Below are 26,117 nucleotides of genomic sequence, written 5' to 3'. Positions count from 1 at the left end.
ACTCCACTGTCTTTCCACCCTTTTTGCTGGTTGGGAAATGGTGGCAACTGGTGCAGTGGCCTCAGATCTAGAGCTGCAGTCTCATGTTAAGAGTGGTCCTGAGTCCTTGGAGGACCCTGCCTCCTACTTCTGGATCACAGAGGCCTAAACCTCCACCTCATCTCCTGTGCCTTATGATCTCTTCACTCCTGAATCTATAACCTAACTATATGCTATCGCTTGGCCAGGACTTGGAGGCCATATATTATAGTGATTAAAAGTACAGATTCTGGAGTCAGTCTGGAATCTTTGCTCCTTGACTTACTAGCTGTGTGGCTTTGGACAAGTTACTTAACCTATCTGTGCCTCATTCCCTCAGCTGTAAAATGGAGACACCAGGATTGATCTCATAGAATTGTTAGGGGCATTCAACCAGCTAACATACACAGGCCCAGCCTACAGCTACTGCTTGATAAATGTTGGCTATTATTATTTTTATTTAATAACCCCCAAATAAGTTCTGACTCATCAAATGCCTACTATGACTCAGACCCTGTGTGAGGTACAGGACACACCTGATCTCCACCGGATCCCTCTAATGGGATTGGAGGCAGAGAACATCAGCTCCATCTCACACAGGAGGAAACGGAGGCTCAGACACCTGCCGATGGTCATCTTGCTCGTGGAGTGCAGAGGCGAGATTCGGAACTCAGAGCTGAATCACCGCTTCCAAACACTACCCCCTGCCCCCACCAAAGAGGGATACCTGCATCCCATTATTGGGTGTTTCCCAGAGTGCACCTGGGAGTCACGCCCTCTAGTCCTGATGGGTGGGAGTGTCATGATCCTGAAGCCCACCCCACTCTGGGACTTGAACTGTGATGTGAACCAATTCATTCCTTTTGTATGTTCCAGCCAGCCTGCACTAGTTTCCTCACTTGCCAGCTGAAGGAGCCTGAACCAACTCAGGCAAGTTAAGTTTGAAATCCCGCCAACTAGAGGATGTTGAAGCTGTGACATTCTAGGGCTTCTCTCCAACTCTAAAAATGGATCATTCAAAAAAAATGAACTTAGGTTCCCCAGGCTCGTGGGCAGAGAGTGGGGCAGACTGCTTTGCTGGTGCTGATGACTAATTAAGGGGGGAGGATTTTTCAGGGGGGTCTGGGACCGAGAGGACATGGGTAGATTCTGCCAAAGGAACGGCAGACATGCAGACTGCCCTGTCCCCACACCATCCCTCCCCACAACGTCTAACATCTTAGATCAGGGGGCGCTGCTCACTACACCCCATCACTCCTTCCCTGTTGCTGCCCTCCCTTCATACCTGTTTTCTTTGCCATTTGGCAACAAGGAGGGGCGCTCAGCCCCCGGGCGTTCTGTGCAAACGTAGGTGTTTCTGCGGGTCATCATGCTGGGAGGGAGGTTGTTCTGTAGGAGACAAAGCCAGGAGGAGAGTGAGGGGGCAAAGGGACCCTCCTTAATCCCTTTTACCCTCTCTGGCTTCCCTCATTAGGAACGAGGCAGGGGCCTGTATGTGAACCAAGAGTGAGTAGATGACGGTTTACTTTGGCTAAAGACATGAAAGGTCAAGGGGTCATGCCAGCAATGCAGGCTGAGAGTCATGGGGGGCCTTGGAGCTGGGAGGAGAGAAGGTCACGGAAAGTTCCCAGGGGGCAGCCTTGCCCACCTCCAGCCATGTCAAGCTTTTAAAAACATACTTATTCAGGCCACCTTGAGAGGCATATGACATCTCAGTTCCCGGACCAGGGATTGAACCCAGGCCCCCTGCGTGGGAAGGCGGAGTGATGACTGCTGGACTGCCAGGGAAGTCGCATCTCTCCTCCTAAAGGCCTTCACACAGGCCGTCTCTTCTGCTTGGGTCTTCCTCCTACCTTTCCCTCTGACTCACTCCTAGGGATCTCTCAGGTGTCAGGTCAACATATCCCCGCCCTGGGCCCTGGCTGAGTCAGCTACCTTCCTTGCGCTCCCAGCTACAGCCTTGTATTGTATTGGCCACATTGCTTTGTACTGACCACCTCTGTTCACACATACATCTCCACCCTGCACTGCACTGAGCTGAGGACAGGAATAGCATACCAGGATTTTGTTGCCTCATAAAATGTGCTGAAAAGTGATCCTTTTTTCCTCTGGAAGTCTGCCTAAGATAGGTATTATTTCTTCTTTCGATGTTTGGAAGACTTCCACCAGTTTAGAGCCATCTGGGTCTGGAGTTTTCTTTATGGGGAAGTGTTGAGACTGCTCCAGTTTTCTATTTCTTCTCGGGTCAGTTTTGGTGTGTTTCTAAAAGACATTTGTCCATTTTGTCTAAACTGTCAAATTTATTGGCATAAAGTAGTTCCTAATACCATCTTTCTTTTTATGTCACAATGAAGCTCTCCTTTTCACTTCTGATACTGGTGATTTGCGCTTGCTATCTTCTTTCTTTTTAAAAATTGAAGTACAGTTGATTTACAGTGTTGTGGTTTTTTCTTAATTAGTCTTGCTAGGGTCCACTGACTTTATTATTCCAAAGAATCAGCTTTTGGCTTGTTGACTTTCTCTCGTGTATATCTGTTTTCTCCTGTATTGATTTCTTCTCTTTATTATTTCCTTCCTTCTATTTTTTTGGGGGAGGGGGTAATTTGCTATCCTTTTTTAGTGTCTTAAAAGTGTGGATGTATTTCAGCCATAACAAGAGCTTTCATTCATTGAGTGCTTACTGAGCCAGGCACTGTGTGAGGATGGCACAAGATCCCCCCGACAACCCAAGCTCTTTGGTAAGCTCATTTCACAGGGTGGCACAGTGAAGCTCAGAGAGGGGAAGTCACCTGCTCGAGGTGACACAGCTCATCAATGTAATTCAAACACTGGTCTATGCGGCTTCTGCATCCGGACCACCTTCCTGTAACTTGCTTCCACCTCTGTCTCCTGATGTTGAGGATGTTTTGGTTCCCTCAGCTTGTATTATAGCATTCTAGGGAGCTGCAGAAGCCAGAAAGCCAAATGCTACATTCCCCAGAAACTCTTCGGCAGCCCAGGCTCTGGGTATGAATGGGATCTGGCAACCTCTGCTCTTGTGGAGATCTGGAAGGTGGAAATGGGGTGGCAGCCACCTTCCTGCCCCCTCTGACATCTGCTCACACAGGCAAGACTGGGATGAGGGTCTCTGGGGCACCAGTGCCGCTTCTCCAGACCTCTGGGCAGCAAGAGGCTCTCCTGGTGGAGGATGACGTTTCTGAGTCTTGCATCGTAGCCCTGACGTATGTTCTTGAACTGAGCAGAGCTCGAGGGGGCCTCAAAGGCGGGAGCTCCCTTGGTGGGTCAGTTCTGCCGTGGTAATATGCCTTTCTTGTAGGTCTGGTCCAGTGCCTGCTCCTCCAGCCCTTCCTATAATTGTGTAAGCACCACAGCTAATTCTCCATATTAAATCCTTCAAGTTGAAAGCACAGGGAATTTCTTCTTGACACTGAATCCTAACTTATACACTAGAATTGAGTACAAGCTCAGGCAGAGCGCGCGCTCATGTGTGTTGAATGAATGACTGAATGGATATAACAGAACCCTGTGTGGAACAGGAGGGATGGGAAGTGACGGCGTGCGGGAAATGTGACCCAGGTGGCACTGACAGGCGGGGGCAGCCCGGGTGCCATCCCCCCAGCACCCCCCAACTCACAGGGGTGCTCGTGCTGTCCTTCCGCCGCTCTGGGATCTCTGCCTTGTTGGGGTTGTGGGCGCTGCTGACCATGGGGCTGGAGGGGGGCAGCCCTCGGCTCCCGCTCCCCGCAGCACTGCAGCTTGCCTTGCGGCCGGGCAGGCGCTCCTCCTTCAGCTCCGCCTCCCCCGTGCTGGTTGGGCTGCGCTTGGGGTGCAGGGGTGCGGGGGATGGGCCACCTGGGAGAGGGAGGGGACAGTTTTGTGCTGGCGTCAGCAGAAAAAGCAAAAATCTGCTCTGGGTGATCCTGAGAACCTCAGAACTCCTCGCACAGGCTACTCTGACAACATCTAAGTGACACGTGTTCACGGACTCAGAGGCTCCACATAAATGACACAATGCTTGTGCAGGTTATTCACTGAATCCTACTCCTTGTTCTTTTTTTCAGGTCAAAAGATTGGGAACAGCCTCAACACCCCTTAATATGGGAATAACTGAATAAGTCAAGATATTGCCACCCAATGGAATACGGTGCAACTATAAACAATGTTCCCATACAGAAAGATCTTCAAGACAGACTGTGAGGTAGAAAGGGCAAGGCTAGGTATGAGGTCTACAGTGGGCTACCGTGTGTAAAAAATGAGGAGAAAGTACGCACTTATCTATATCTACTTATCTGTACTTGTTTATAATGAATGTTGCCCAAAGACTATCACTTCTGTTAAAAGGGAGAATATCTTTATGGTATATTAATATATTAATATTGCATTTATACATCTTTATGCATTTGCATATCTTTCTCCTTCTTTTCATGTCTCTCTCTTTACATATTTATATATGAATAAAACTTCTCCAAAAGAGTTCATATAAAACTGGTAACCGTGGCTGTTTCCAAATGGGACTGGGGGTTGGGAGAGACGTGTAGGACAAAGATGTTTTTACTGTCTACGCTTCCTGCACTATCGAGTTTTGAAGGATGTGACTATTAATTTCAAAAACAAAACAAATTTGGGTGCTCTCTTCGGCAGCACATATACTAAAATTGGAATGATACAGAGAAGATTAGCATGGCCCCTGTGCAAGGATGATACGCAAATTCATGAAGCGTTCCATATTTAAAAAAAAAACAAAAACAAATTTGGTCCCTTAGAACATCTTCGAAATTTACGGTTTTAGAACCCAGGGGTTAAGGGTGTTCTAGAACTTCAGAGAGTCGGAACTTCTGTGTGTTAAAATTCAGAAAACTTAACGCTCAAAAGCCCCAGAAGCATCACAGGCTCTACAGTGGCACACGGGCTCCCATCGACCATCTTTCATCCCGTGAAGCCCGGAACCCAGAAGGTCTCCATGTGGATTGTTTTTAAAGGTTAACATGTTCTAATCATAGACTGTTGGAATCACAAGCTTCTCAGGGTCTTTCTGGGCCAATCTCACTATTGTATAGGTGGGGAAAAGGAAACCCAGGGAAGGGGAATGGCTTGACCATCCAGGATACTTTCTGCTCAAGACTAAGCCTCCCTGACTTCCCTCTTCCTGTACTAGTGCCTGTCCCAGAGCAAGGAGCTCACCCCCAGGAGAAGGAAGGACGCAAAACAATAGCAAGTTGGAAATCACCTTGGCAGTTATTTAACTATTAAACACAGAGTTACCATATGACCCAGCGATTCCACCCTTAGGCACACACCCAAGAGAAACGAAAACAAAGACCCACACAGAGAATTACTCACAATAGCCAAAGGTGAACACCCAAATGACCCTCCACTGGTGATGCATAAACAAAATATGGTATATCCATATGATGGAATATTATTTGGCAATAAAAAAGTGGAGTATTGATACATGCTATGACGTGGATGAATCTTGAAAACATGCTTAGTGAAAGAAGGCAGTCACAAAAGGCCACAGATTGTATGATTCTAATTATAAGAAAGGTCCAGAATAGGGAAATCTAGAGAGACAGTAGATTAGTAGTTGTCAGGGGTGGGGGCTAGGGTGGATGGGAGATTCGAAGTAGATGGCTAAGGGTTGTAGAGTCTCCAGGGTACTGACCATGTTCTAAAGTTGACTGTGGTGAAAGATGCACAAATCTGTGAACGTACTAATGCCACTTAATTGTATATTTTAAATTGGTGAACTGCATAGTATGTGAATTATCTCTCAATAAAGCTGTTAAAAAATATAGTGCAGATGATTAAGATGAGGGTATAGGTAGAGACCTCTTGCTAAGTTCCCATGTCTCATTTATGGTGGCAGTGGTCGTGGGTCTATTTTCTGCAGGAAATGAGATATCTGTTAGTTGAAGAATGTAGGATGCAAGCAGGTGTCTCCCCAACCCCTTCCCAGTAGTAAGTTTGGAAGAGAGGCAAGAGGGCAGGCTTTCAGCAGCCTTTTTGTACAATGTGTCCTCCTTGTCCCAGTCAAGTGGATTAATCCTGACTGGACCCTGATTATCAAGTGGATCAAAGAGATTTCAGCTACTATTGAGCTGGCCTCTAAAACTGAGTTGTAAGAAGTTAAGAGACTGGGGAAAAGGTAAGGCAAGATATGAAAAAAAGAAAGGAAGAACCAAATGAACAAAGAAGAAGCAAGACAGAGTGCCTGTTCTAGGGCTGGCTGCTTTTCCAGTTTCTAATCCCTTCCCGAGCCTGGCTGCCTTCACATTCCATACAATGTCCCTGCACCTTTATAGGATGTTTCTCCCTTTGTTGCAGTTGGTTCAAGCCAGTTTCTGCTGCTTACCAGCCAGAGAACCCTGACATAATGCAGGTCTGGGGCCCTGGGGCCAGGGGTGGCATGTGCAAGTGCTGGGGCAATACTCACAGAAGTCGCTATGCCTGCGCTGGCGGTGGTAGGTGGAGGAGGAGCTCCGTTGCCCTTTGCTGTGGCTGGTGCCTTTGCTGGAGCTTGTTCCATTGGTGGTGTCGCTGGGCGCCCGCACCCGTGCCAGGGCCAGCCCCGGGGCACCCCGATCCCCACCCTCCTGCAGGAAGATGACAGATGAGGAACCTCAGCCCCTTCCCCTCTGTCCCAGAGGTCTCCCTCCACCCTGGGTATCGCGCATCCCGAATGTCCCTGACGCCTTCTGACCTCAGTCTTCCTGCCCAGCAGGAGGTAGGTGGCGGTCACTTCGTTGTACTTCTGGCTGGTCAAGGCCTCTTTGATTTCTTCCCGCGTGTAGCCCATACCCACCATCACCTCTGGGAGAGGGGGATGGAGAGGAGGTTCAGTCTCCCCAGATCCTTCCCTTCCACTCTTTTCTGCATCACACAGTAATGCCTGCACTTTGGCCTGTCCAGTAATCATTCCCCCTTCTGCCAGCAGCACCCTGATTTTCCTTGGAAGAATATTTCTTCCCTGCTCAGATGCCCCAGCTGACTCCTGCCTGCTCCAAAGCCCAGGGGCAGGCATATTACTCAGGTCTGACCAATCAGAGTGTTCCATCCCCAAGGCCACACTGACTGCTTCAGGGGTAGCCAATGGGTCCCACCCTACAGCTTCCATTGGAACATGAGGAAAGTGGATTCTCTTCCTACTGAGGTGTCCAGGCCACTAGGACATGCTGTGGTCACTTTGCTCCTGCAGGGAGAGCTGCCTGGGAAAGAAGTCACCACTGAGAAGATTCCTAACAAGTGTCTCTGAGCACCTGGATCCAGCTGTGCCTGAAAGCGGACATATCATGGCCTTTCCAGTTATGTGAATGAAATAACATCACTATTAGGTTAAACTACATGAAATTGCTCATGTTAATTTCTGAGCTATGAAAATGGTGATTTCATATGGATCAACCAATTATTATTTTCTGGTTGAAGCCAGGATGGCTTGGGTTTTCTGTTACCTGCAACTGTGAAGTCCTGATTAATACAGCCAGATCTGATGGTGGCTTCAATTTCATCAGCTGCAGAGTGAGGGTTTACTAGATGGTTCCTAAGGGGCTCTTCCAGGGCTAATGCTTTAGGGCCAAGTGTTCGAGGGCTCTGGGCTGAAGGGATTGGGACTGAAGGGGTGGTGAGTGAGGCATGTGCCAAGGTGGGAGTTTTTCTCAAGCATGCAGATTACTGATGGCTTTGTCCAAACTCTTTTGGAAGTCACCTGTGAGTTCTTGTGTGTTAATAGTCAAAGCTTAGACAACAGCACTTATCACATGTCTATTATGACACAAAAGCACTTGTTTCATGCCCAATGTAAATGCTTTATATAAACTCATTCATTTATAACAAACCTATAGGACAGGTTCTATGATTATCTCAGTTTATACACAAGGAAATAGAAGCACAGAGAGGGGAAGCCACTGGCCCAGGGTCACACACCTAGAAAGTAGCAGGGCAGAGACCAGAGCCCAAACTTCTCTGCTCTCCCCAGGTGCCTTGCAAACTTCTCTGATGCACTAACCAAAGAGGTAGGTGCTGGAAAGTTCCCACTCCCGGGTCTGCGGCCCACAGCCCTGCTTTCCCCGACTCTCACCGATTCGCTTGGTGTCCCCGAAGTCCTCCTCAGGCTCTGTGTATGGCTTCAACTCCTCACCCTCATAGCCAATGTTGATCCATTTGTCTTTCATGATTTGCTGCGGGAATTGGGAGCAGGACACAGAAGGGGAAAGAGAGAGATGTCAGAAGACACTGGGATAAAAACACAGCTCCCAAATGGGGCTGCTCTGCCTTGCCCCCCACCTCCAAGGCCCAACACCCCAGAATCGAGGCCATCCTGAGAGCTAGCACCTCCTCTCCCAACCCCCAGCCCCCATCTGGAGCCTGCCGAAGCCACCCTTCCTCCTCCGCATCATCTGGGCCCCCAGCACCCTGTAATCATCCTAGGAGCTCATTAGCTAATTACTGGCATGTCGGGGAGTAGGCGAGGCTGTTGAGGGGGGACGGTGGCGTCAGGATGAGTCTAGGATACTTTCCCTGGGCTGCCCATCTCCCCTCACCTTTCAGTGGTGGATTGGACAGGGAGAGGAACCGTGTCAGGCAAGAGGGCTTCAGTGGAAGTGGTGTGGGGCTGGGGACTGAGCTCACCTCGAGAGTACAGCGTTTAGCTGGGTTCAGCACCAAAAATCTCCGCAGGATGCTCTCACAGTCTGTTGACATGTAGAAAGGGACCCGGTACTTCCCTCTGAGGACTCGCTCCCGCAGCTCCTGGGGGGACGGGGGTTACTGGGGGAGGGGTCCACCCCACCTCCCCAACCATCTCTCTCTCTCTCTCACACACACACACACACACACACACACACTTTCTCTTCCTCTTTCTCAATCCCCCGACAGAAGTGACAGGGCCTCTAAGTTGTAACCCTGACGTGATGGGAAAAACCCCACCACTTTCTCTCGACCTCGGTTCCCATCTGTAAAATGGGAACACTGTTACAGATGCAGAAGTTTTCAAACAGGTGTTTGTTTTTTGTTTTTTTTTTAAAGCAATTTAACTTTTCACTTTGAGGAAGTCTTACAGAGTGTGTGAGTTCTATGAGCCAGATAAGAGGGGAGGTGGGCCAGTGAGTTGGCCTCGGGGGCCTTAGTTTTCATATCTCTAAACAGGGACCATAGCGCCTACTTTCCAGGGTAGGAATGAGTTTAGAGAAGTGAATGCCTAGTACAAGTCAGGCCCAGAGCAAGTGCTTTTTAAATACTAGGTTTAGGGAACTTCTCCCGTTAAGAAGCTGCTTTCCAATGCAAGAGATACAGGTTTAATCCCTGGTCTGGGAAACTAAGATCCCACGTGTCACAGGGCAACTAAGCCCACTTGTTGCGACTAGAAAGCCTGTGTGCTGGAACAACTGAGCCCGCACTGTCCAGAGTCTGCTCTGCAATGAGAGAAGCCTGTGTGCCACAAGGAAGACCCGGCACGGGCAAAACGGAAAACAAAAGGAAAGACCAGGTTTACAAAAGGGGACGAGAGAGGGGCATCCTGCCCGGGCCCCCCACCTGTCTTTCCAAAAAGCTATGAGGCCCTGGCAGTCTCCAAGAATGAACACTGATTTACATGCTGACTCTTTTTTTTTTTTTTAGGGCTTTTTAGGAGGGCCCTGCCAAGGCTACAAAAGAAAAAAATACATTCCATGCTCCATGGCATGGCAGACCAGTGGAAGCCCCTACCATCCTGAACAAAGAACTGAGAGAGAGAGAAAATGGAGTGGGAGGTGAAGGGAGGAAGGGGTGTCTCTGGGTGGAGCCCTGTGCCAGGGCCTGGGCTGGGAGTTCCCTCCGGGTGCCTTCTCCTAACAGGGCGGGATGAGGCCTGGGCCTGGGGAGCCTCCTACACTGCACATTGTCACAGCCCAGAGGGTTGTGAATATTTCATAGTGATAAGTGCTGCTTTCAGAGCCCTCATCATGAGCCAGCTGCGTTCTAAGCGCTTCACACATATGACATCTATGCTCACAAGAATGCTGTGGAGCAGGGTCATGATGCCCATTTTCCAGATGAGGAAACTGAGGCCCAGAGAGGTTAAGTCACTTGCTCTGGGTTTGTGCAGCCAGAAAGTGGCAGGGCCAGGGTTCAAAGCCAGGCAATCGGGCCCTGGAACCTGTGCTGTGCACACTGCCTCTGTTGTGTGATGCTGCGAAGTAATCCAAGAGACATTGACCCCTCCACCAGGGCAGCTCCCAGGGGTGACACTCTGGCCTGATGCCAAGTCCTGGTGAAGGGCCTCACACACCCAGCCTGGCTGTAAGTGTCCCCACAAGGAGAGGTTCAGAAAGACTTGTTCAAGGTTACTCAGCAAGGAAATGACAGAGCAGAGATGGCTCCCAGCCACACAGCCAGCAAGGCCTGGGGTGCCTGGTGGGGAAACCAGGACAGCAGCAAGTGACAAGAGCCTGGGGCAGGTGAGACCCTGGCCTGGCCCTTCGGGACGATCTCCTGATTTCATGCTTGGGGCTCAGGAAGATTGTTATCTGATCTCATCAAGTCCTCACATCGCTGCTATGAGGCTGGTACTTTAGGGTCTTCACTGAACAGAGGGGGAGACTGAGGCTCAAAGGGGCTGGCTGACTGGCTGACGCCATGGTGACAAGGGGCCCCTCCAACTTATCACTCAGGGCTCTGCTGTCCTGTCCTTGGCAATGACCTCCCCAATCCCCTGACTGCTCCTCTCGGCCACTTTGAGCAGGCCTGAGCATTCCTGCCGGAATTTTGGAATTCCCACCCGAAATGCACCACCTGGATCCAATCAGGAGGAAACACTGGGCAACCCAGGCCGAGGGAGGCTCTTTCTGCAAGATGACTGGCCTGAACTCATCACTGCTGGCCGCGGAAGACAAAGAACCGCCCAGGAGCTGTTCCAGATGAAAGGAGACTAAAGAGACAGGACAACTGAACGCAATGAGGGTGCCCGAGGGGACGCTGGGGCAGGAGAAGAAAATAGCTGCCAAGGATATTCTTGGGATGACTGATGAAACCCGAGCACCAGCCGTGGGTTAGAGCTGGGGACTGCATCAGCGCTGGATTTCCTGAGCGTGATCATGGACGGAAAATGCCCCACCTCAGGGGATCCCGGCTGTACGCAACCTTCAGAGGGGGAAGGGATGTGGTGTCTACAACTGACTCCCATGTGTTCCATCAGGAACCGCGATGGCAGTGAGAACACGGGCATATGCAGACACATACATGCAGCACACGTGGCCACGGGCTGGCAATCAGAGCATCTCCCGAAAAGGACTCTGTCCTCTGTTCTAGTCTGACAACTTCTCTGTTGATCAGCATGTTTCAGAATTAAAAATTCAAAGGGAGAAAAAAAAAGAAACAACCCAACACTACAACTCACCCCACACTTCCCACCCCCTTCTATAGAACTGGCCAGCATCTAATGTGCTATATATTTTGCTTATTATTTTATTTTCTGCCTGGCTCTGTTGCAAGAATGTCAGCATGAGACAAGGCTTTTTTTTAGTGCACCATTCAATGGTTTTTAGTATATTCACTGAGCTGGTGCAGTCATCACTCAAATCCATTTTAGAAGATTTTCATTACCCCCAGGAGAAACCCCGTCATCCAACTCCCCCCGCCTCCCTCGTCTTAGGCAACCACTGATCTGCTCTTGGTCTCTGTGATTTGCCTGTTCTGGACACTTCATAGGCATGCAATCTACCACGGGGGGCCTTTAGTGACTGGCTTCTCCCACTTAGCTTGTTTTCAGGGATCACCCGGGGAGCAGCATGTCTCCTATGTTCACCCCATGTCTGCAAAACTTAAAATAGAGCCCGACTCGTGGACAGTAAACAATAACTATATACGGAGTGGATGGGTGAGTGAGCGGGGTTTGAATCCAAGCTTGCTAGCTGTGAGCCCACGCCTGAACCCCCCACGCTGTCCTGCCTGACCCCCTGACCCATCTTGCCTTGAGAACTCAGCCCCGCCCCTCCGGGCCTCTGCAGGGGAGGGATCTGGGGGATGGGGACTGTGAAGGCCAGAGACACCCTCCCCAGGGGAATCAGAGCCCCCGTGCCAGCCTCGCCCAGCACCTTGAGGTTGTGCCCATCGAAGGGCAGGGAGCCGCTGACGAGCGTGTACAGGATGACGCCGAGGCTCCAAATGTCCACTTCCGGCCCGTCGTACTTCTTGCCCTGGAACAGCTCCGGGGCGGCGTACGGGGGGCTCCCACAGAAGGTGTCCAGCTTAGAGCCCAGCGTGAACTCATTGCTGAAGCCAAAGTCGGCAATCTTGATGTTGGCCTCGGCGTCCAGCAGGAGGTTCTCGGCCTGCCAGGCAAGGAGAGGGCAGAGGGTGGATGTGTGCGGTGCCAGAGCCAGCCAACCTGGGGTGGCCGCGGCCTCGTCCCTTCTTCCCGTGTGACCTCGGGCAGTGACTTTACTTCTCTGGGTCTAGTTTCCTCATCCACACAACAGCGATAATCAGGGTTCCCACCTCACAGGGATGTGTGAGAATTAAGTGAGTCAAACCGTGCAAAAGGCTTCAGACAATATTTCACGCCCAGTAAGTGCTATGTAATGTGCTTCCCTGGTGGGTCAGCAGTAAAGAACCCGCCTGCCAATGCAGGAGACGTGGGTTCCATCTCTGGTCCGGGAAGATCCCCTGGAGAAGAAAATGGCACCTTGCTACAGCATTCTTGGCTGGGAAATCCCCTGGACAGAGGAGTCTGGCGGGTTACAGTCCACGGGGTCGCAAAGAGTCAGATCCGACTGAGCGTCTAAATAACAAGCACTATATAATTAATGTTAGCTCTTATTCTTCCACGTGGCCTGCAGGGCTGAAGGTCCTCAGGCACTCCCCTGCCCATCTCTGAGTCTCAGTTCACCCAGCAGAAAAAAAATAAGGATGACTGCTCAACACTTATAAAAATGAAAATCATTTCATATAAAACTTACTATGCACCAGGCTTTTAGACTATCCTTTCTAAAAGTAGCTACATAATGCGGGGCTAAAGTACAGAGTCTGGAAGCACCCTAGCTTTGAATCCCAGCTCTACCACCCACTCGCTGTGTGAATTCAGGTGGATTACCAGCCCTCTCTGTCCCTCAGTTTCTGAAGTGTAAACCGAAGGTCATTATGGCACCGGCCTCACAGGCGGTTTTGGGGTTCACTGAAAAGTGCTCATCGCAGCACAAGGGACAGAGTCAGCACTCAATAAATACTCTACATGCTATGTATAGGCTTTTGTCTATTTTTGGTGCCAGGGGTTTGTGTATTTGCCATTTCATAGGCGAGGAAACAAGAGGCTCAGGGAGGCCACCTCATGCCTCCCTGAGAGCATGAAAGTAGCAGAGTTGGAACCCAGAAGAGGCCTGCCGTCTCCATAGCCCGAGTGTGGAAGAGGCCTCCTGCATCCCTCTTCCTCTTGTGTGTTGACTACACTTGACGCACAAAAAACCTACCCTTCAGAATGCTGCTGGCGCCCGACCCCTGCCAACCTCCGCCTTTCCCCAACCCAGCGTGCAGGGCTTCCTCCTGGTCTCCCTCCCTCCTGGTGGTACATTTCGGTACCACCCTTCCGCACCTCTGACCTGACAAAGGGACAGAACCCGTACAGATATACACCAAACCTCAATCTAGGGGCACCTCCATCTTGCTCAGGGGTGACACTCCCCGTTGTGGCATCGGAGGCTCCAGAGTTCAGCCCCACCCTCCCGTCTGGGTTGCTCCTCCTCGGAGGTCCCCTGGGTGCACTAACCGGATCCCCAAGTCCCCTTTTAGCCACTTCCAGGACCCTCCACCAGGGGGCGCGCCTCCCCCAGGCTGTTGGCGATGGCTCGCTCACACCCCTGCAGGGCAAACTCACGCCTCTGAGGAGCTTCCTCAGCGGGCTGTGTGGGGATTAGAGCAGCACAGAGGCAGTGTTTCGAACTTCTACAGCAGTTTGATAGAATTTTCTGTTTTGTTTTGTTTTTTTTACTCTAATAATAATCATCTTAAAATCAGGCTTGCATTTTATTTTTTCTTCTATTTTTTTGGTCTCACTGGGTGGCATGCAGAGATCTTAGTTCCCTGACCAAGGATCGAACCTGTGCCCCCTGGGGTGGAAGCGTGGAGTTCTAACCACTGGACCACCACAGACGTTCCTTGGGCTTGTACTTTATACATCTCTTTTTCCTTTTATTTTTATTACACTTTACCCAAGCCCCTGTCCACAACGGCTTGGGAGCTGAAACCACTCAAACAAACCCAATATTCTGTGCTGGAAACCTTGAGAAGCAGTTCCTTAAGTACTTAGCCCAGGGTCTGGGACACAGTGGGTGCTCAAGAAATCACCATCAGGACAACGGATGACCTGATTCGGACCAGACACATGTTTCCTGAGAAAGGAGGTTCTCTCGGGTGGTAGGTGTGCAGCAGGGGCCCTGGGACACAGAGCCCAGCCCAGTGGTGCGGCGGAGCAGGACAGGCCCTGCTGAGTCTCCCGTCTCCACCAGGCACTCGCCGTCCCTCTCAAGTTCAAAGATGCCTGTGACTCTGATACCCTGGAGGCTGTGGGACGCTGGGGCTCTAGGATCTCAATTCTCGAAGCTTCCTGAATGTTTTAAAGTCTCTGGAGACTGAGAGTGAGGTTCCGTACCGTGTGCGTTCCAGCGACCTTGCCTGGGACGCGTGTAACCGCCCGAGGCCGTTCAGGGACACTTTGTTTCTTTCCCCTTTGTTCACACCTCCTGCCCCCGCCCCCACCTGCTCCCTGCTTTGGCTGGCCTTGATTTTGCCACAGAAGCCTGGGGACAAGTCAAGGGGTTCTAGATGCAGAGGGAGAGCATGAGGAGGCAAGGAAGGGAGAGGCGGCGGAGGCTGCGGGGTGCCGGGGGCTGCGGCGGGCGTCTGCGGGCTGAGCGGGGGCTCACCTTCAGGTCCCTGTGGACGATGTTCTTCTGGTGGCAGTAGTGCACAGCCGATACAATCTGCAGGCGCGGAGAAGAGGGGCTGCTACTCGGGGCCCCCAAAGCTCTCAGCTCCTTCAGAGGCCCCATGAACCTACCCACGACTGAGCTCTGGACGCCAGGCCTCCCCAAGCACGGGCCGTGACGCTGGGTCCCCACCGAGCCCTGACTCTGCCCACTCCCCACCCAGTCACAGCAGGAAACGAAGACACACGCCTCCACCCAGAGGAGGAGCCGCCCTCCTGGCAGGGGCATCAGCCCAAGGCAACAGGACCGGCCCCTCCTGACGTTGAGAAACACGCACCAGAGCATCATACACCCAAACACAGACAGGCAGCCCCAGCACACTGGGGCTTACGCCCTGCGCACCCAGCATAGCTGTGTCCAGCAGCTGGACAGTGCCGGATCAACATTCTTGCTCAGGTCTCTTCACCCTCCAAACCCTCTTACATACCCGGGCATCCTCACTGCCACACACCTGTACATCCACACACCTCCTTATTCACCTGGACATCCTGGCGCCATACACCCTCTGGCCCATCAACCTATATGCCCACCCTTGGGCTCCCTCGCACCTGCTTATACACCCGAGCATCCTCACTGCCACAGAGCTGAAACCACACACCCTCTTACCCACATGCCTGGGCACCCATATATATTGTGCCCTCTTACCCACAAACTTAAACCCACACTTGGGGTTCCCTCACCCACACACGCCAGCTACCATTTCCACTTTTACCCAAAGAGCTACACATCTATATACCTGGACACCCACATTCCTTTACTTATGCATCTTAGCACCCTGGTACCTGCGTGCCCTCTTAGGCACACTCCTATATACTGGGCACACCTTCACACTCACACACCGGACACTGGCCTACCTGGGCACCTTCAGGCTTGGTCCTCTTACCCACCCAGCTAGGTAGCTGCACCCCTCCATCTGAATAGCCTCACACCTGGGCCTCTGCATGCCCATGGCCACCCAACTGTCCACCCTCACCCCCACCCCAACTTAAGCCACACCCCCAGGCCCTGCAACAGCCCAGACTCACAATCAGACTCTCATTTCTGCAGACTGGCCGCCCCTCCCAGCCCCGCCCCAGCCATGACCCTGACCTGTCGGAACTTGGCTCGAGCCTCCTTCTCCTTCATGCGGCCGTGCGACACGAGGTAGTCAAACACTTCTCCTGCAGGGCAGAGGCCAGTGGGTCAGGCGGGGCATGGTGGGGGTGGCGGCGCAGAGAGCAGGGCGGGGAGGGGAGGGGCCTCACCAGCACTTGCATGGGGGGGGGGGTGGTGGCACACAGAGCAGGGCAGGGAGGGGAGGGGCAGGGCATGGTGGGGGGGTGGCACGGAGAGCAGGGTGGGGAGGGGAGGGGCCTCACCAGCACTTGCATATTCCATCACCAGGTACAGTGTCTTCTCCGTCTCAATCACCTCGAAGAGCTTCACTGCAGTGGCCAGGGGGTGGTGGTAGAGGGGTTAGGCGAGAAGAGACCCCTCAGCCTCCACCTGCACTCGGTAACGGCACATGTGCTGACCACGACACCCCTTACTCAAGAACAGTCAATGGCTCCCTACTGATGGCAAGATTTGTCCAAACTCCCTGACCCCACTTGACCACCGTCTCCACTTCCTCACAAGAATGTCAGCTCTGTGAGGCTGGGGATGTGTGCCTGTTTTCTTCACTGCTGGGCCCCAGAGTCTGGCACATGAGCAGCCACTCAGGGAATACTTACTGAGTACATGAACAAACGGATAAATAAATGCTGCGGCCACATTCAAGCCAGGCCATATCCTGCTTCTCTGGTAAAGACCTCACTCTCTCGGCTCTGACTAATGATAATGACAATGACAATGGATGCTGCTGACAATAATCAGAGCGGCTCCCACAGCTTAGCTCCGAACTAAGTGTTCTGCACGCACGATCTTATCTGGTCCTCACAATGACCTTGAAGTAATAAGCCCTCTTATCACCCCTCACTCCAGAGGAGGACACTGAGGCTCAGAGAGGTTGAGTGACTCACCCAAGGTCACACAGCCAGGAAGCAGGGATATTGCTATAAGAAAACATTTCTTTCTAACTGCTATAATAGCCAGTTCTCTCTTCCCCTGATTCTCTTTTCCCAAGTGCCCTGGTTGGTATCCACCAAGCCCACTCCCTTCCCCTCCTCACCGATGTTGGGGTGGTTTAGGCCCTTCATGATACGGACTTCTCGGAACAGCTGGAAGAAAGGAAAAAAGAGAAAGATGAGGGTGGGGGGTTTCAAGAACCCTCTCCCCAACCTTTCCCCCGCCTTGCTCCCTCTCCTTGGGTCTCACCTTTTGCAGGCTGCTGGGGTTCAGCTGGGTTTTGTCGATGATCTTGATGGCGACCTGGAGATGGAAGAAAGGGAGAAAGGTCAAGGTACCACAGGCCCTCAAGCTGGGAAAGGGCCCCTCATCCAGACACCCTGGTATGTCCTTCCTTTGTCCCCTTTCAGAAACAGCGCTCTACCTGGGCCATTCTTAGTGGATGGGGATTGGAACTGCAGGGCCTTTGCACATGCTGTTCTCACCATGTCCAGTGCTACCCTTACTTCTGCAGGGAAATATCCCCTATGCCATCATGGGGTCTGGTTGGGGCTGCTCCAGGGGCCTGTCCAGAGTGAGGGTGACCGAGACCCTGAGGGGGCCCCTGTGTGAGGGCATCTCAGACCATTCACACTGTGGAACAAGAAATAACAGCTCACATTTACCAAGTAGTCACATGAGCCAAGCCATGGTCTATGTGCTTTATAAATGAGAACTTTTTTTTTTTGGCCACCTGGCATGTGGGATCTTAGTCCCTCAAGCAGGGATTCAACCTACACCCTTTGTACTGGAAGCACAGAGTCAACCACTGGACCACCAGGATAAGTCCCTAAATGAGAATCTTTGAATCCTCCCAACAACCCCAGGAGATTATCCTCATTTTCACAAATGGCACAGAGCTGTTCCAAAATGTGGCCAAGGTTATACGGCTGGGAAGTTTGTGGGCTGGGGGTTGAACTTATGCAACTTGACAGAGTCAACCTTTTACACACTTAAAATCTATAGCTAGTTCTGAAAGAGTTTTGGGATAGTCATCATTAGGGAAAAATCAAAATGTTATTGAAGCCTCTTCATACTTATCTTGCAGTTTAGCTAAGTTTTTATTTTGAATTACACATTAGGGTACAGCACTTCAAAAGTCTTAATCCAGCTTAGGTCTTTGGTTTTCTCAAAGAGTTTTGGGGTTACCCTCAGTCACCCCAGATCCACTGGATTATAGAACTCTTCCCCTGGGAGGCTCTGTTCCCTAAGAAACCCCTGGAGTCACGTTCAAAACCCATGTGAGAGGAATAATGCACTTTTTGTGGGGGAAGAGGGTCCCTAAGCTTCCTTTATATTTTCACAAATGGGTTTTTAATCTCAACAAGCACTTTGTATGCCAGTATTGAGATGATCATATGGTTTCTGTCCTTGAATCTGTGAATGTGGCAAAGTACATGAATAAATTGTCAATTTGAAAAGAACTGTGCATTCCTCAAATAAACCCAGCTTTGTCACCACGCAGCTTTCTTTAATTGACATGTCAGAGTCTATTTGCTAATATTTTGTCGAAGCTTTCTGTATCTATATTCACACGTAAGACTGGCCTCCAATTTTAAGTCTTACCTGGTTTCACTGTCACTGTTGAACAAGCACATAAAATCTGGCAGCAGAACCTCTTTCTCTAGTCTCTGGAAGTACTGGCATAAAACTGGAATGTTTGGTACAATTTGCCCATAAAACCACTGGGGCCTGGTATCTTTTGTGTGTATGGCATAGACAATGTGAGAGCAAGAGAAACTGCTCCTGTCGCTTCTCTAAAATTGAAAGAGGAGTAGAGGGGTCATAAACACACTCACTCTCTTTTTATCCCCCACAATGGCACCCCACTCCAGTACTTTTGCCTGGCAAATCCCATGGATGGAGAAGCCTGGTAGGCTGCAGTCCATGGGGTCACGAGGAGTTGGACACGACTGAGCGACTTCACTTTCACTTTTCACTTTCATGCATTGGAGAAGGAAATGGCAACCCACTCCAGTGTTTTTGCCTGGAGAATCCCAGGGATGGGGGAGCCTGGTGGACTGCTGACTAGGGGGTCGCAGAGAGTCGGACAGGACTGAAGCGACTTAGCAGCAGCAGCAAGTGTGAGTTACAGACTCCTCTCCATTTCTGCAACATTGTTGCCACACTCAGTGTATATACACCCACCTTAGAAGGCCAGGTGGGGAGGGTGCCTAAACATGAATAAACCTCTTGCATTCTCAATCAAGATCACTGGAAGACTCCATTGAACCAAAGTCCACCATTAAAACAGGGAGGTGGCCTAGATGTAGGGGCTTCCCAGGTGACACTAGGGGTAGAGAACCCGCCTGCCAATGTGGGAGATGTAAGAGACATGGGTTCAATCTCTGGGTGGGGAAGATCCCCTGGAGGAGGACATGGCAACCCACTCCAATATTCTTGACTGCAGAATCCCATGGACAGAGGAGCCAGGTGGGCTACAGTCCATGGGGTCGCAAGAGTCGGACGTGACTGAAGCGACTGAGCACGCGCACACGGCCTAGGTTTAGGCACAAAAGCCACGTGACTTCAAAGAAACCCTGCATATGGCTTGCCTGTGACCTGACTGAGACGCCCCACAATTCCAGGGATGCCTGAAACTAGCTCTCTTCTCCTACTTGGGTTGTTCTGGAACAAAAATCGGAGATGTTCTGAGAGTCAGAGATTTACCTGCGGTCACAAAGCCAAGTGAGGGCCAAGCCTGACCTCCTCCCACCAAGCACCAGGGCTGCAGGATTCTGCCCCCAGCCCCCCACCCCCCACCCCCCTGCACTCACCTCCCGGCCAGTAAGGATGTGGCGGGCCAGCTTGACTTTGGCAAAGTTGCCTTTCCCGATGGTCCTCAGCAGGCGGTAGTTGCCTACGTGGGGCTGCTCCTCAGGACAGGAGGCGATGGAGTTCCGGCAGCGGGCGCCCAGGGAGCGGCTGGACCAGGACGGGCCCTTGTCCGAGGAGCGGCCACTGCCCAGGGTGCCATGCTGAGTGGCGGAGACGGAGCGTGAGTGGCGGGCAGCGCCCGTCCAACCCACCAGTGTGCTTGGGCGGCTAACTCCAGCCATGGCCACTGCCCCCGTCAAGGCCCTTTGCAAACCCACGCGGGACAGAGACCTTTGGTTCCCCTACCCTTCTCTCCAAAAATACGTCTCCAAGAACAAAGATGCTGGGGGCCCCCCAACTCTTAGGCACCTGGGACCCCAGACATCAGCTGTCTTCTTCTTTCCCCTTCCCTTTGATCAGGCTACCCCTGCCTCAATGTCCTCTTCTAATTACTGGGACCTCCATCAGCTCCAAGATACTTGATTCTAATGCTGCAGCCCTCAACCCCCATGTCTGAACTCAACCCTCTACCCCAACTCTCACTGCTCCCAACTTTCCATATTATCTATCTCTGTCCCCACCCAACCCCTCAATTCCATGGCAAACCCATGTATCAACATTTCACTCCCAGTTTCCTGCTCCTACTGTTTTCTTCTGATCCTTACTGCCCCCAGTTCTACTCCAAACACTGTAACCATCTTTCATTCCACCCTGACACTGTAGGCCACACTGTTAACCTTCCTCTGGTAGGAGACTTTGTTGCCTTCTCTATCCCCCCCACCCCTACCACTGCCCTGTGAAACACCGCAGCTCCATCGGCGCCCTGACCTGCGGTCTCCCACGCCACACCACAATCTGTCCCTGACGTTCTGTTCCTGCCGTCCTGTCCCTTCCGGGCCTCTCCCCCAACAGGTCACCTGCCTGCGCCTGGCTGCCCTGCCCTCATTGTGAGCCCCAGGGACTGTGCCTCCCTTTCAGAGCTGGGGCCCAGGGTGCGGGAGACAGAGGCCCCAAGCCAAGACGGCTCAGCTCAGACCCTGTGCTGTCCCTGAGCCCTTCCCAGGGCTGGGGGATGGGACTCAGGAGGACAGGGAACTGAGGAAGAGAGAAGGCTAAATATGCAACAAAGAGAAGGGCCCAGGGCAGCTCCTTGCAGGGACTCTGCCAGGCCACTTAACAGTGATGAGGACCAACATCTAATGAGCACTGGTCATTAAAGCATCATCATCCCCATTTTACAGGTAGGGAGACTGAGGCTCAGGGCTTCCCGGGTGACTCAGATGGTAAAGAATCCGCCTGCAATGCAGAAGACCTGAGCTCAATCCCTTGGTTGGAAAGATCCCTTGGAGAAGGGAATGGCTACCCATTCCAGTATTCTTGTCTGGAGATTTCTGGGACAGAAGAGCCTGAAGGGCTACTTACAGTCCATGGGGTCACAAAGAGTCGGACACGACTGAGTGACTAACACTTTCACTTTCAACTGAGGTTCATAGCTGGGACCTGAACCCAGACGGTGTACCCCAGAGTTATGTCTTCCCCTTCGCCACACCATGCTGCCTCATGTTCCTGTCATTTTTATTAAGTAGCCTTTACTATGGGCCAAATCCTGGGCTTTAATGCACGTCATCTGCATTTAATCCCCAGAGCAGCCCATTGAGGGTGGCACCAGCACCCCTATATTCCAGAGGAGAAACTGAGGCTTGTGGTGAGATGCTGCCTTGTCAAGGTCACACGGTTCATTCATAAGAAACAGGGAGGTAATGTTCCCCATGAGGGGCAGAAAGACAGCCGCAGTGCTGGAGCCCTAGCCGCATGCCTGCGGCCCACTGCCATCACCCTGGCCTCCAAGGGGGGCCCGATTACGATCTGCACTCCCTACATGGGGACCCCAGGGCTGAGGCATGGTCAGTACCTTGCCCAAGGTCACAGCGCAGAAGGAGCAGAGTGCCTAGGATTTGAACCCGGCTCTGCAGACTCCTGAGCCCCCAGCTCTTTCCCACATCCCCCGCTGGGCTGCTCACAACCCCGGGCCTCCTCCCAGGGGAAGGTGGGAAAGGAGTTGGAGATCCTGGCAGATAACAGCTCTGATTCTCACCCAGATAAGGGCTTGGAGAAGAATCTCCATTAGGTGGCACCAGGGGAGCCAACTGGGGCTGGGCTGGCATCCCACTGAAGGCAGTGTGGCTGAGGGACCCCTGCAAGGGGCCGCTGGGGCAGTGGGTGATAAAGCCCCCAGGGGCTGGGGACGGGAGCTAAAATTGGCGAGCACCACCAGCTGGCCCAGCTCCCTCCTGACCGGCTGGCGCCCCAACACTGAGCCTGTTGCTAGGGAACCTCCAGAGGCTGGGTGGTAGGGGGCCTGGAACTTGGGCATGACCCCACATGGCTGTCGTCATGGTAGGTGGCGTCATGTCCAGGTGGCAAAGGAGGGGGGTATGATGACCTCAGATTCCAGAAGGAGAGAGGTGACCCTCTGCCAGGACTGACAAGCAGGTCTTACAGACGAGAGTTGGGAGGAGAGGGGAGAATTAACCATCCCCAAATTTCCCCACACATCTGAACATGAGGAGGAGGAAGTGCTTGTATGAGCCCTGTTTGCTGGATGAGGAAACTGAGGTTCAGAGAGGTGAGGTCACTTGCCTGAGGTCACACAGCTAGGGAGGGACAGAAACTCGATGTGAACTTATGCTTCTCCGGATAACCAAAATCATTAACAACAACAACAATAGCAGCTACAATAGGCCTGGCCCTATGCATCTTACTCACATAATCTCATTGGCTCCTTTAACAACATCCCTAACAGGGAGGTGCTACCATCCATCCCATTTAGAGGTGAAGAAACTGAGGCTCCAAGCAGGGAATGGGCCTGCAGGCCCACACAGCAATCAATGACAGCCGTGCACTGAGGATGTACTGCCGTCTGACTCGCACCCACGGTCACAAAAGCTGCGAACACGTGTGGAGCGTGTCCTGTGTGTCAGGCTTGCCCCTATCATCTCGACTAATCCTCTGAGGAATTCAAGTGATCACCCCCATTTTTCAGGGCAGGAAACTGAGGCTCAGAAGGAGAGAACCAGCTATCTGAGGTCACAGGGCAAAGCGGCTGGCAGAGCCAGGCCTGTGGGCTACCTGTCACAGCCTGGGGTGACTGGGGGAGTGGTGGTTCTCATTGGAAACTCCAAATCAGAGTCTGGCCCGGAGCATGATGGCCGGTGGCGGCAGGGGTGATGGTGATGAGGGACAGAGCTTTCTGAGGCAGGGTTCTGCGAGACGAAGGGACAGAGACAAAACTCTCCAGTGGGCATCTAGGGTGAGGGTGGCTGGGGATTGGCAGGGAGCTGGCAGAACGCCCTGGGGGGAAAGGGATGAAGAACCCAGCTGGGGAAAAGTCTGGCATTGTTTGGTGGGAGAGTCTTCAGAAGAGCTGAGAGTGAACAGAAATTAGGGAAATGAGGATTAGGGGGATCAATCTCCCTGGGGTTGTTCCGGGATGTGGTATAGGGGCAGGGGGACCTGGGAACAGTGGGAAGGGTCCAAGCCATGGGGCAGTGGAAGTCAGTGGCCAAGGATACCTGAGCCAGGGGCCTGGGTCTTGAGGAAACTCCTAGAAGTTAAAAAAGAGGGTTTCTAGGAGCAGTCCCTGGAACCAGAGAGAGGTCCAGGGGCCTGAAATCCTGGGGAAGGGGCTTCCCGGGCAAGCGGTGAATCCAAGGAACAAAGCCTAAGCCTGGTGGGAGGTCAGGGGCCTAGGAACCTGGGGAGAAAGCTCCCAGTGGACAGACACCAAGAGAAGAGGGCTTAGACCAGGGCAAAACCAGAAGCTTCAAGCCCAGGAGTCTTCTGGAAGAAAGATCTGGGGCCAGGCCTTGTGAGCTGGGGAAGGGTTCTGACACTGAGGAGGGGGCTTCCCTGGGAGGCCAGACCCCCTGGCAAGGAAGAGGGAGGCCCTGGGGGCAGCAGAAGGCATGGGGGCCTGGAGCTCTAAGGGGTGAGGTAGTATCCTGTCAGGAGAGGGTGTCACAGGGTTGGGGGCTTGAGGAGGGGGCTTGCCTGAAGCACAGGAGTTGATACAGGAAGGATGAGGCCTGGAGTCAGACTGGTTCAGGGCCTAGAAATCCGAGACTGAGCTGGGGGTGCCTGGAAGTTGGAAGCCAAGGCTTCCTGGGAGAGGAAAAGACCAGAGAAGGTCCGGGGTGGTGGGGGATCTGTGGGGATGGGAAGTGCTGAGGATCCAGAGACAGGGCTGCTTGGAAGATGGGGACCAGGCCTTGGAAGTGGAGAGACCTTGAACAAGCTAGAAAGGGCCCTCGGCCCAGGAAAGGTGGAACTGGCTTCCTGTGAGGGGGTGCCCACAGGAGCCAGCAGCATTCTGGAGGGCCGGAAAGCTGTGGATGAGAAGAGGGGATCATGGGGAACCCGGCACCCAGATCCAGTCGCGGAAGGCCAGGGGGCAGAGGAAGCACCGGGCCAGGCCTCCCTGGGTGGGGGAGCGGGGGCCCGGGGCTGGGCCTTGGTGTCAGGAGCCCGGCAAATCCGGGAGGGGGCCAGCTGTCGGAGGCAGGCGGCCTGGAGGGGAAGGGGCTTAAGAACACGCCGGAGAAGGGAGGGGCTCCTGCAAGGCAGGGGAGGGGGGCTTCCTGGAGAGAAGAGACCCAAGCGGAAGCGGTCTGCAGAGGGACAAGAGAGGGGTCCCGAGAGAGGGGCGCCCCCAGGGGTCGGGCTGGGCTGAGGAGTGAGTGGGGGAGGGTCGAGAGGCCTGGAAGTCCGGGCGGGGGGTCGGGGGGTGGCGGGCCGGGCCGGAAAACGAAGGTAGGGGCTTGTGTGGCCAGGGGCACAGCAGGGCGAGGGGTTCGGCGGCCAGACCCGGCCGGGGCTCCCCAAGGGGCCGGGCCCCACTCACCGTGTCCGAGTTCCGATCGTTGCCCGGGGCTAGCGCCGTCCGCGAAGACATCTTCTCCGAGTCCCGGGGGACTGGGCGGCCGGGTCGGGGGGGGCGGGGGTCCCGGAGTCCCCTGTCTTCCCCTCCCCCCCCCCGCCGGCCTGGGGACGCGAGCTCAAAAGCTGGGCGCTGCGGACACCCGGGTTCGCACCGTGGGAGAGGGGGCAGGGCGGGGGAGGGAAAGGGATGCCGAGGGTCCTAGTGGCCCCGAACGGCGGGGGCCCGGGGCGCCATGGGGGCGGCGGGCAGGCGGGAGGGCGGGGGCCGGGGAGGGGGCGCGGAGCCGGCCCGGGCGGCGGCGGAGGGAGGTGGCGGAGGGGCCGGGGAGGAAGGGACGTCAGGGGGCGGGGCGCGCGGGGGCGGGGCCGCAGAGACCCCGCCCCCCGCCGCCGGCACTTAAAGGCGCAGGCCGGGGCCAGCCGGGGGCGGAGGCAGGTCTGGGCGCGTCGGCTCGGAGCAGGTTCTCACCCGAGATCTGAGACTCACCGGAAGAGAAGGAGTGAGAAACGCCGAGGCACGGCGCCAGAGACGCAGAGAAAGATACTGAGAGGCTCAAAGACGGGGAGGCTCAGGAAGAGAGAGACAAAGAGACACAAAGAGATAGAGAGACAGGGGTAGGGAGAAACACAGAGACACAAAGAGATGAACAGGCAGCCAGACAACGGAGTGGCCAAAATACAGAAGGGCAGAACGAGGGAGAAACGCTGGGAGAGACACAGACAGACAGGCATGGGTGAGAGACGCAGAGACACAGAGAGCGTGAGACTGATCGATCCACGCACAGAGACGGAGGGACGGAGATGCACAAACCTGAGAAGAGAACGGAGACAAAGAGACAGGACTGACAGAGAAGCCCCCAAAGGCAACAACCAGGCCGACGGCGCTTCCCTGTTCTCCCTCCCAGCCCCGCCTCCTCCCCAGTCCAGGAAGCTCTGGGGACCGCGGGCTAAGGATGCTTGGGGGGACGGTGTCTGGGCGGAGCCACTGAGGAAGGGTAACCAACCTCTCTAGCAATGCTGCCTCCCACCTCCCAGAAAACTCCAGACCCCGAGGTTGTGGGTTGCAGTCTCCTTTCCTTTGCAACCCAGTTGGGGTCTCAAGACTCTCTGTGTCCAGCTCTGACACTCAGGACAGGCACTGGCTCTGGGCCTCAGTTTCACACTTGTATAAAGGGAGGGGGAGGATCTGCATGTTGCCTTCCTAGCGGGGCTGAAGTAGGTGCAAAAGAGCCTGGTGCAAGCGTTCTCCTGCTTGGCAAACTGAGACCAGAGAGGTCAAGGGCTTTGCTGAGATCACACAGTGGGGAC

General features: G+C 53.4%; 1 protein-coding gene and 1 non-coding gene across 5 annotated transcripts in view; one reads left to right on the top strand and one right to left on the bottom strand.

The window, feature by feature from the left end:
* Positions 1-25,089, bottom strand: part of MARK4 (microtubule affinity regulating kinase 4) — a 30,189-nt gene extending 5,100 nt beyond the window's left edge. Inside the window, exons 1-15 of one of the 4 annotated variants that reach the window (XM_044930743.2) lie at positions 24,772-25,087; positions 23,001-23,134; positions 19,832-20,032; positions 17,265-17,318; positions 17,119-17,167; positions 16,328-16,393; positions 16,059-16,129; positions 14,907-14,963; positions 12,084-12,320; positions 8,644-8,763; positions 8,093-8,192; positions 6,719-6,828; positions 6,452-6,611; positions 3,653-3,870; positions 1,304-1,407 (exon numbers count right to left, since the gene is read on the bottom strand). In XM_044930743.2, the coding sequence (XP_044786678.2) occupies positions 1,304-1,407; positions 3,653-3,870; positions 6,452-6,611; positions 6,719-6,828; positions 8,093-8,192; positions 8,644-8,763; positions 12,084-12,320; positions 14,907-14,963; positions 16,059-16,129; positions 16,328-16,393; positions 17,119-17,146 (1,271 nt within the window). In that variant the 5' untranslated portion in view covers positions 17,147-17,167; positions 17,265-17,318; positions 19,832-20,032; positions 23,001-23,134; positions 24,772-25,087. Of the gene's footprint in view, positions 1-1,303; positions 1,408-3,652; positions 3,871-6,451; positions 6,612-6,718; positions 6,829-8,092; positions 8,193-8,643; positions 8,764-12,083; positions 12,321-14,906; positions 14,964-16,058; positions 16,130-16,327; positions 16,394-17,118; positions 17,168-17,264; positions 17,319-19,831; positions 20,033-23,000; positions 23,135-24,771 lie in introns of all 4 variants that reach the window. The other 3 variants (XM_025269318.3, XM_025269316.3, XM_025269317.3) reach the window with 3 other exon arrangements.
* On the top strand, positions 4,644-4,750 carry LOC112580510. Its single transcript, XR_003104905.1, has one exon. It is a non-coding gene; the product is annotated as a U6 spliceosomal RNA (small nuclear RNA).
* Positions 25,090-26,117: the final 1,028 nt, after the last annotated feature.

The sequence above is a fragment of the Bubalus bubalis genome, chromosome 18 (assembly GCF_019923935.1).
Source record: "Bubalus bubalis isolate 160015118507 breed Murrah chromosome 18, NDDB_SH_1, whole genome shotgun sequence".
Classification (NCBI taxonomy): domain Eukaryota; kingdom Metazoa; phylum Chordata; class Mammalia; order Artiodactyla; family Bovidae; genus Bubalus; species Bubalus bubalis.
Note: the sequence above shows the minus strand (reverse complement) of the source record. Positions and strands in the feature narration are given on the sequence as shown.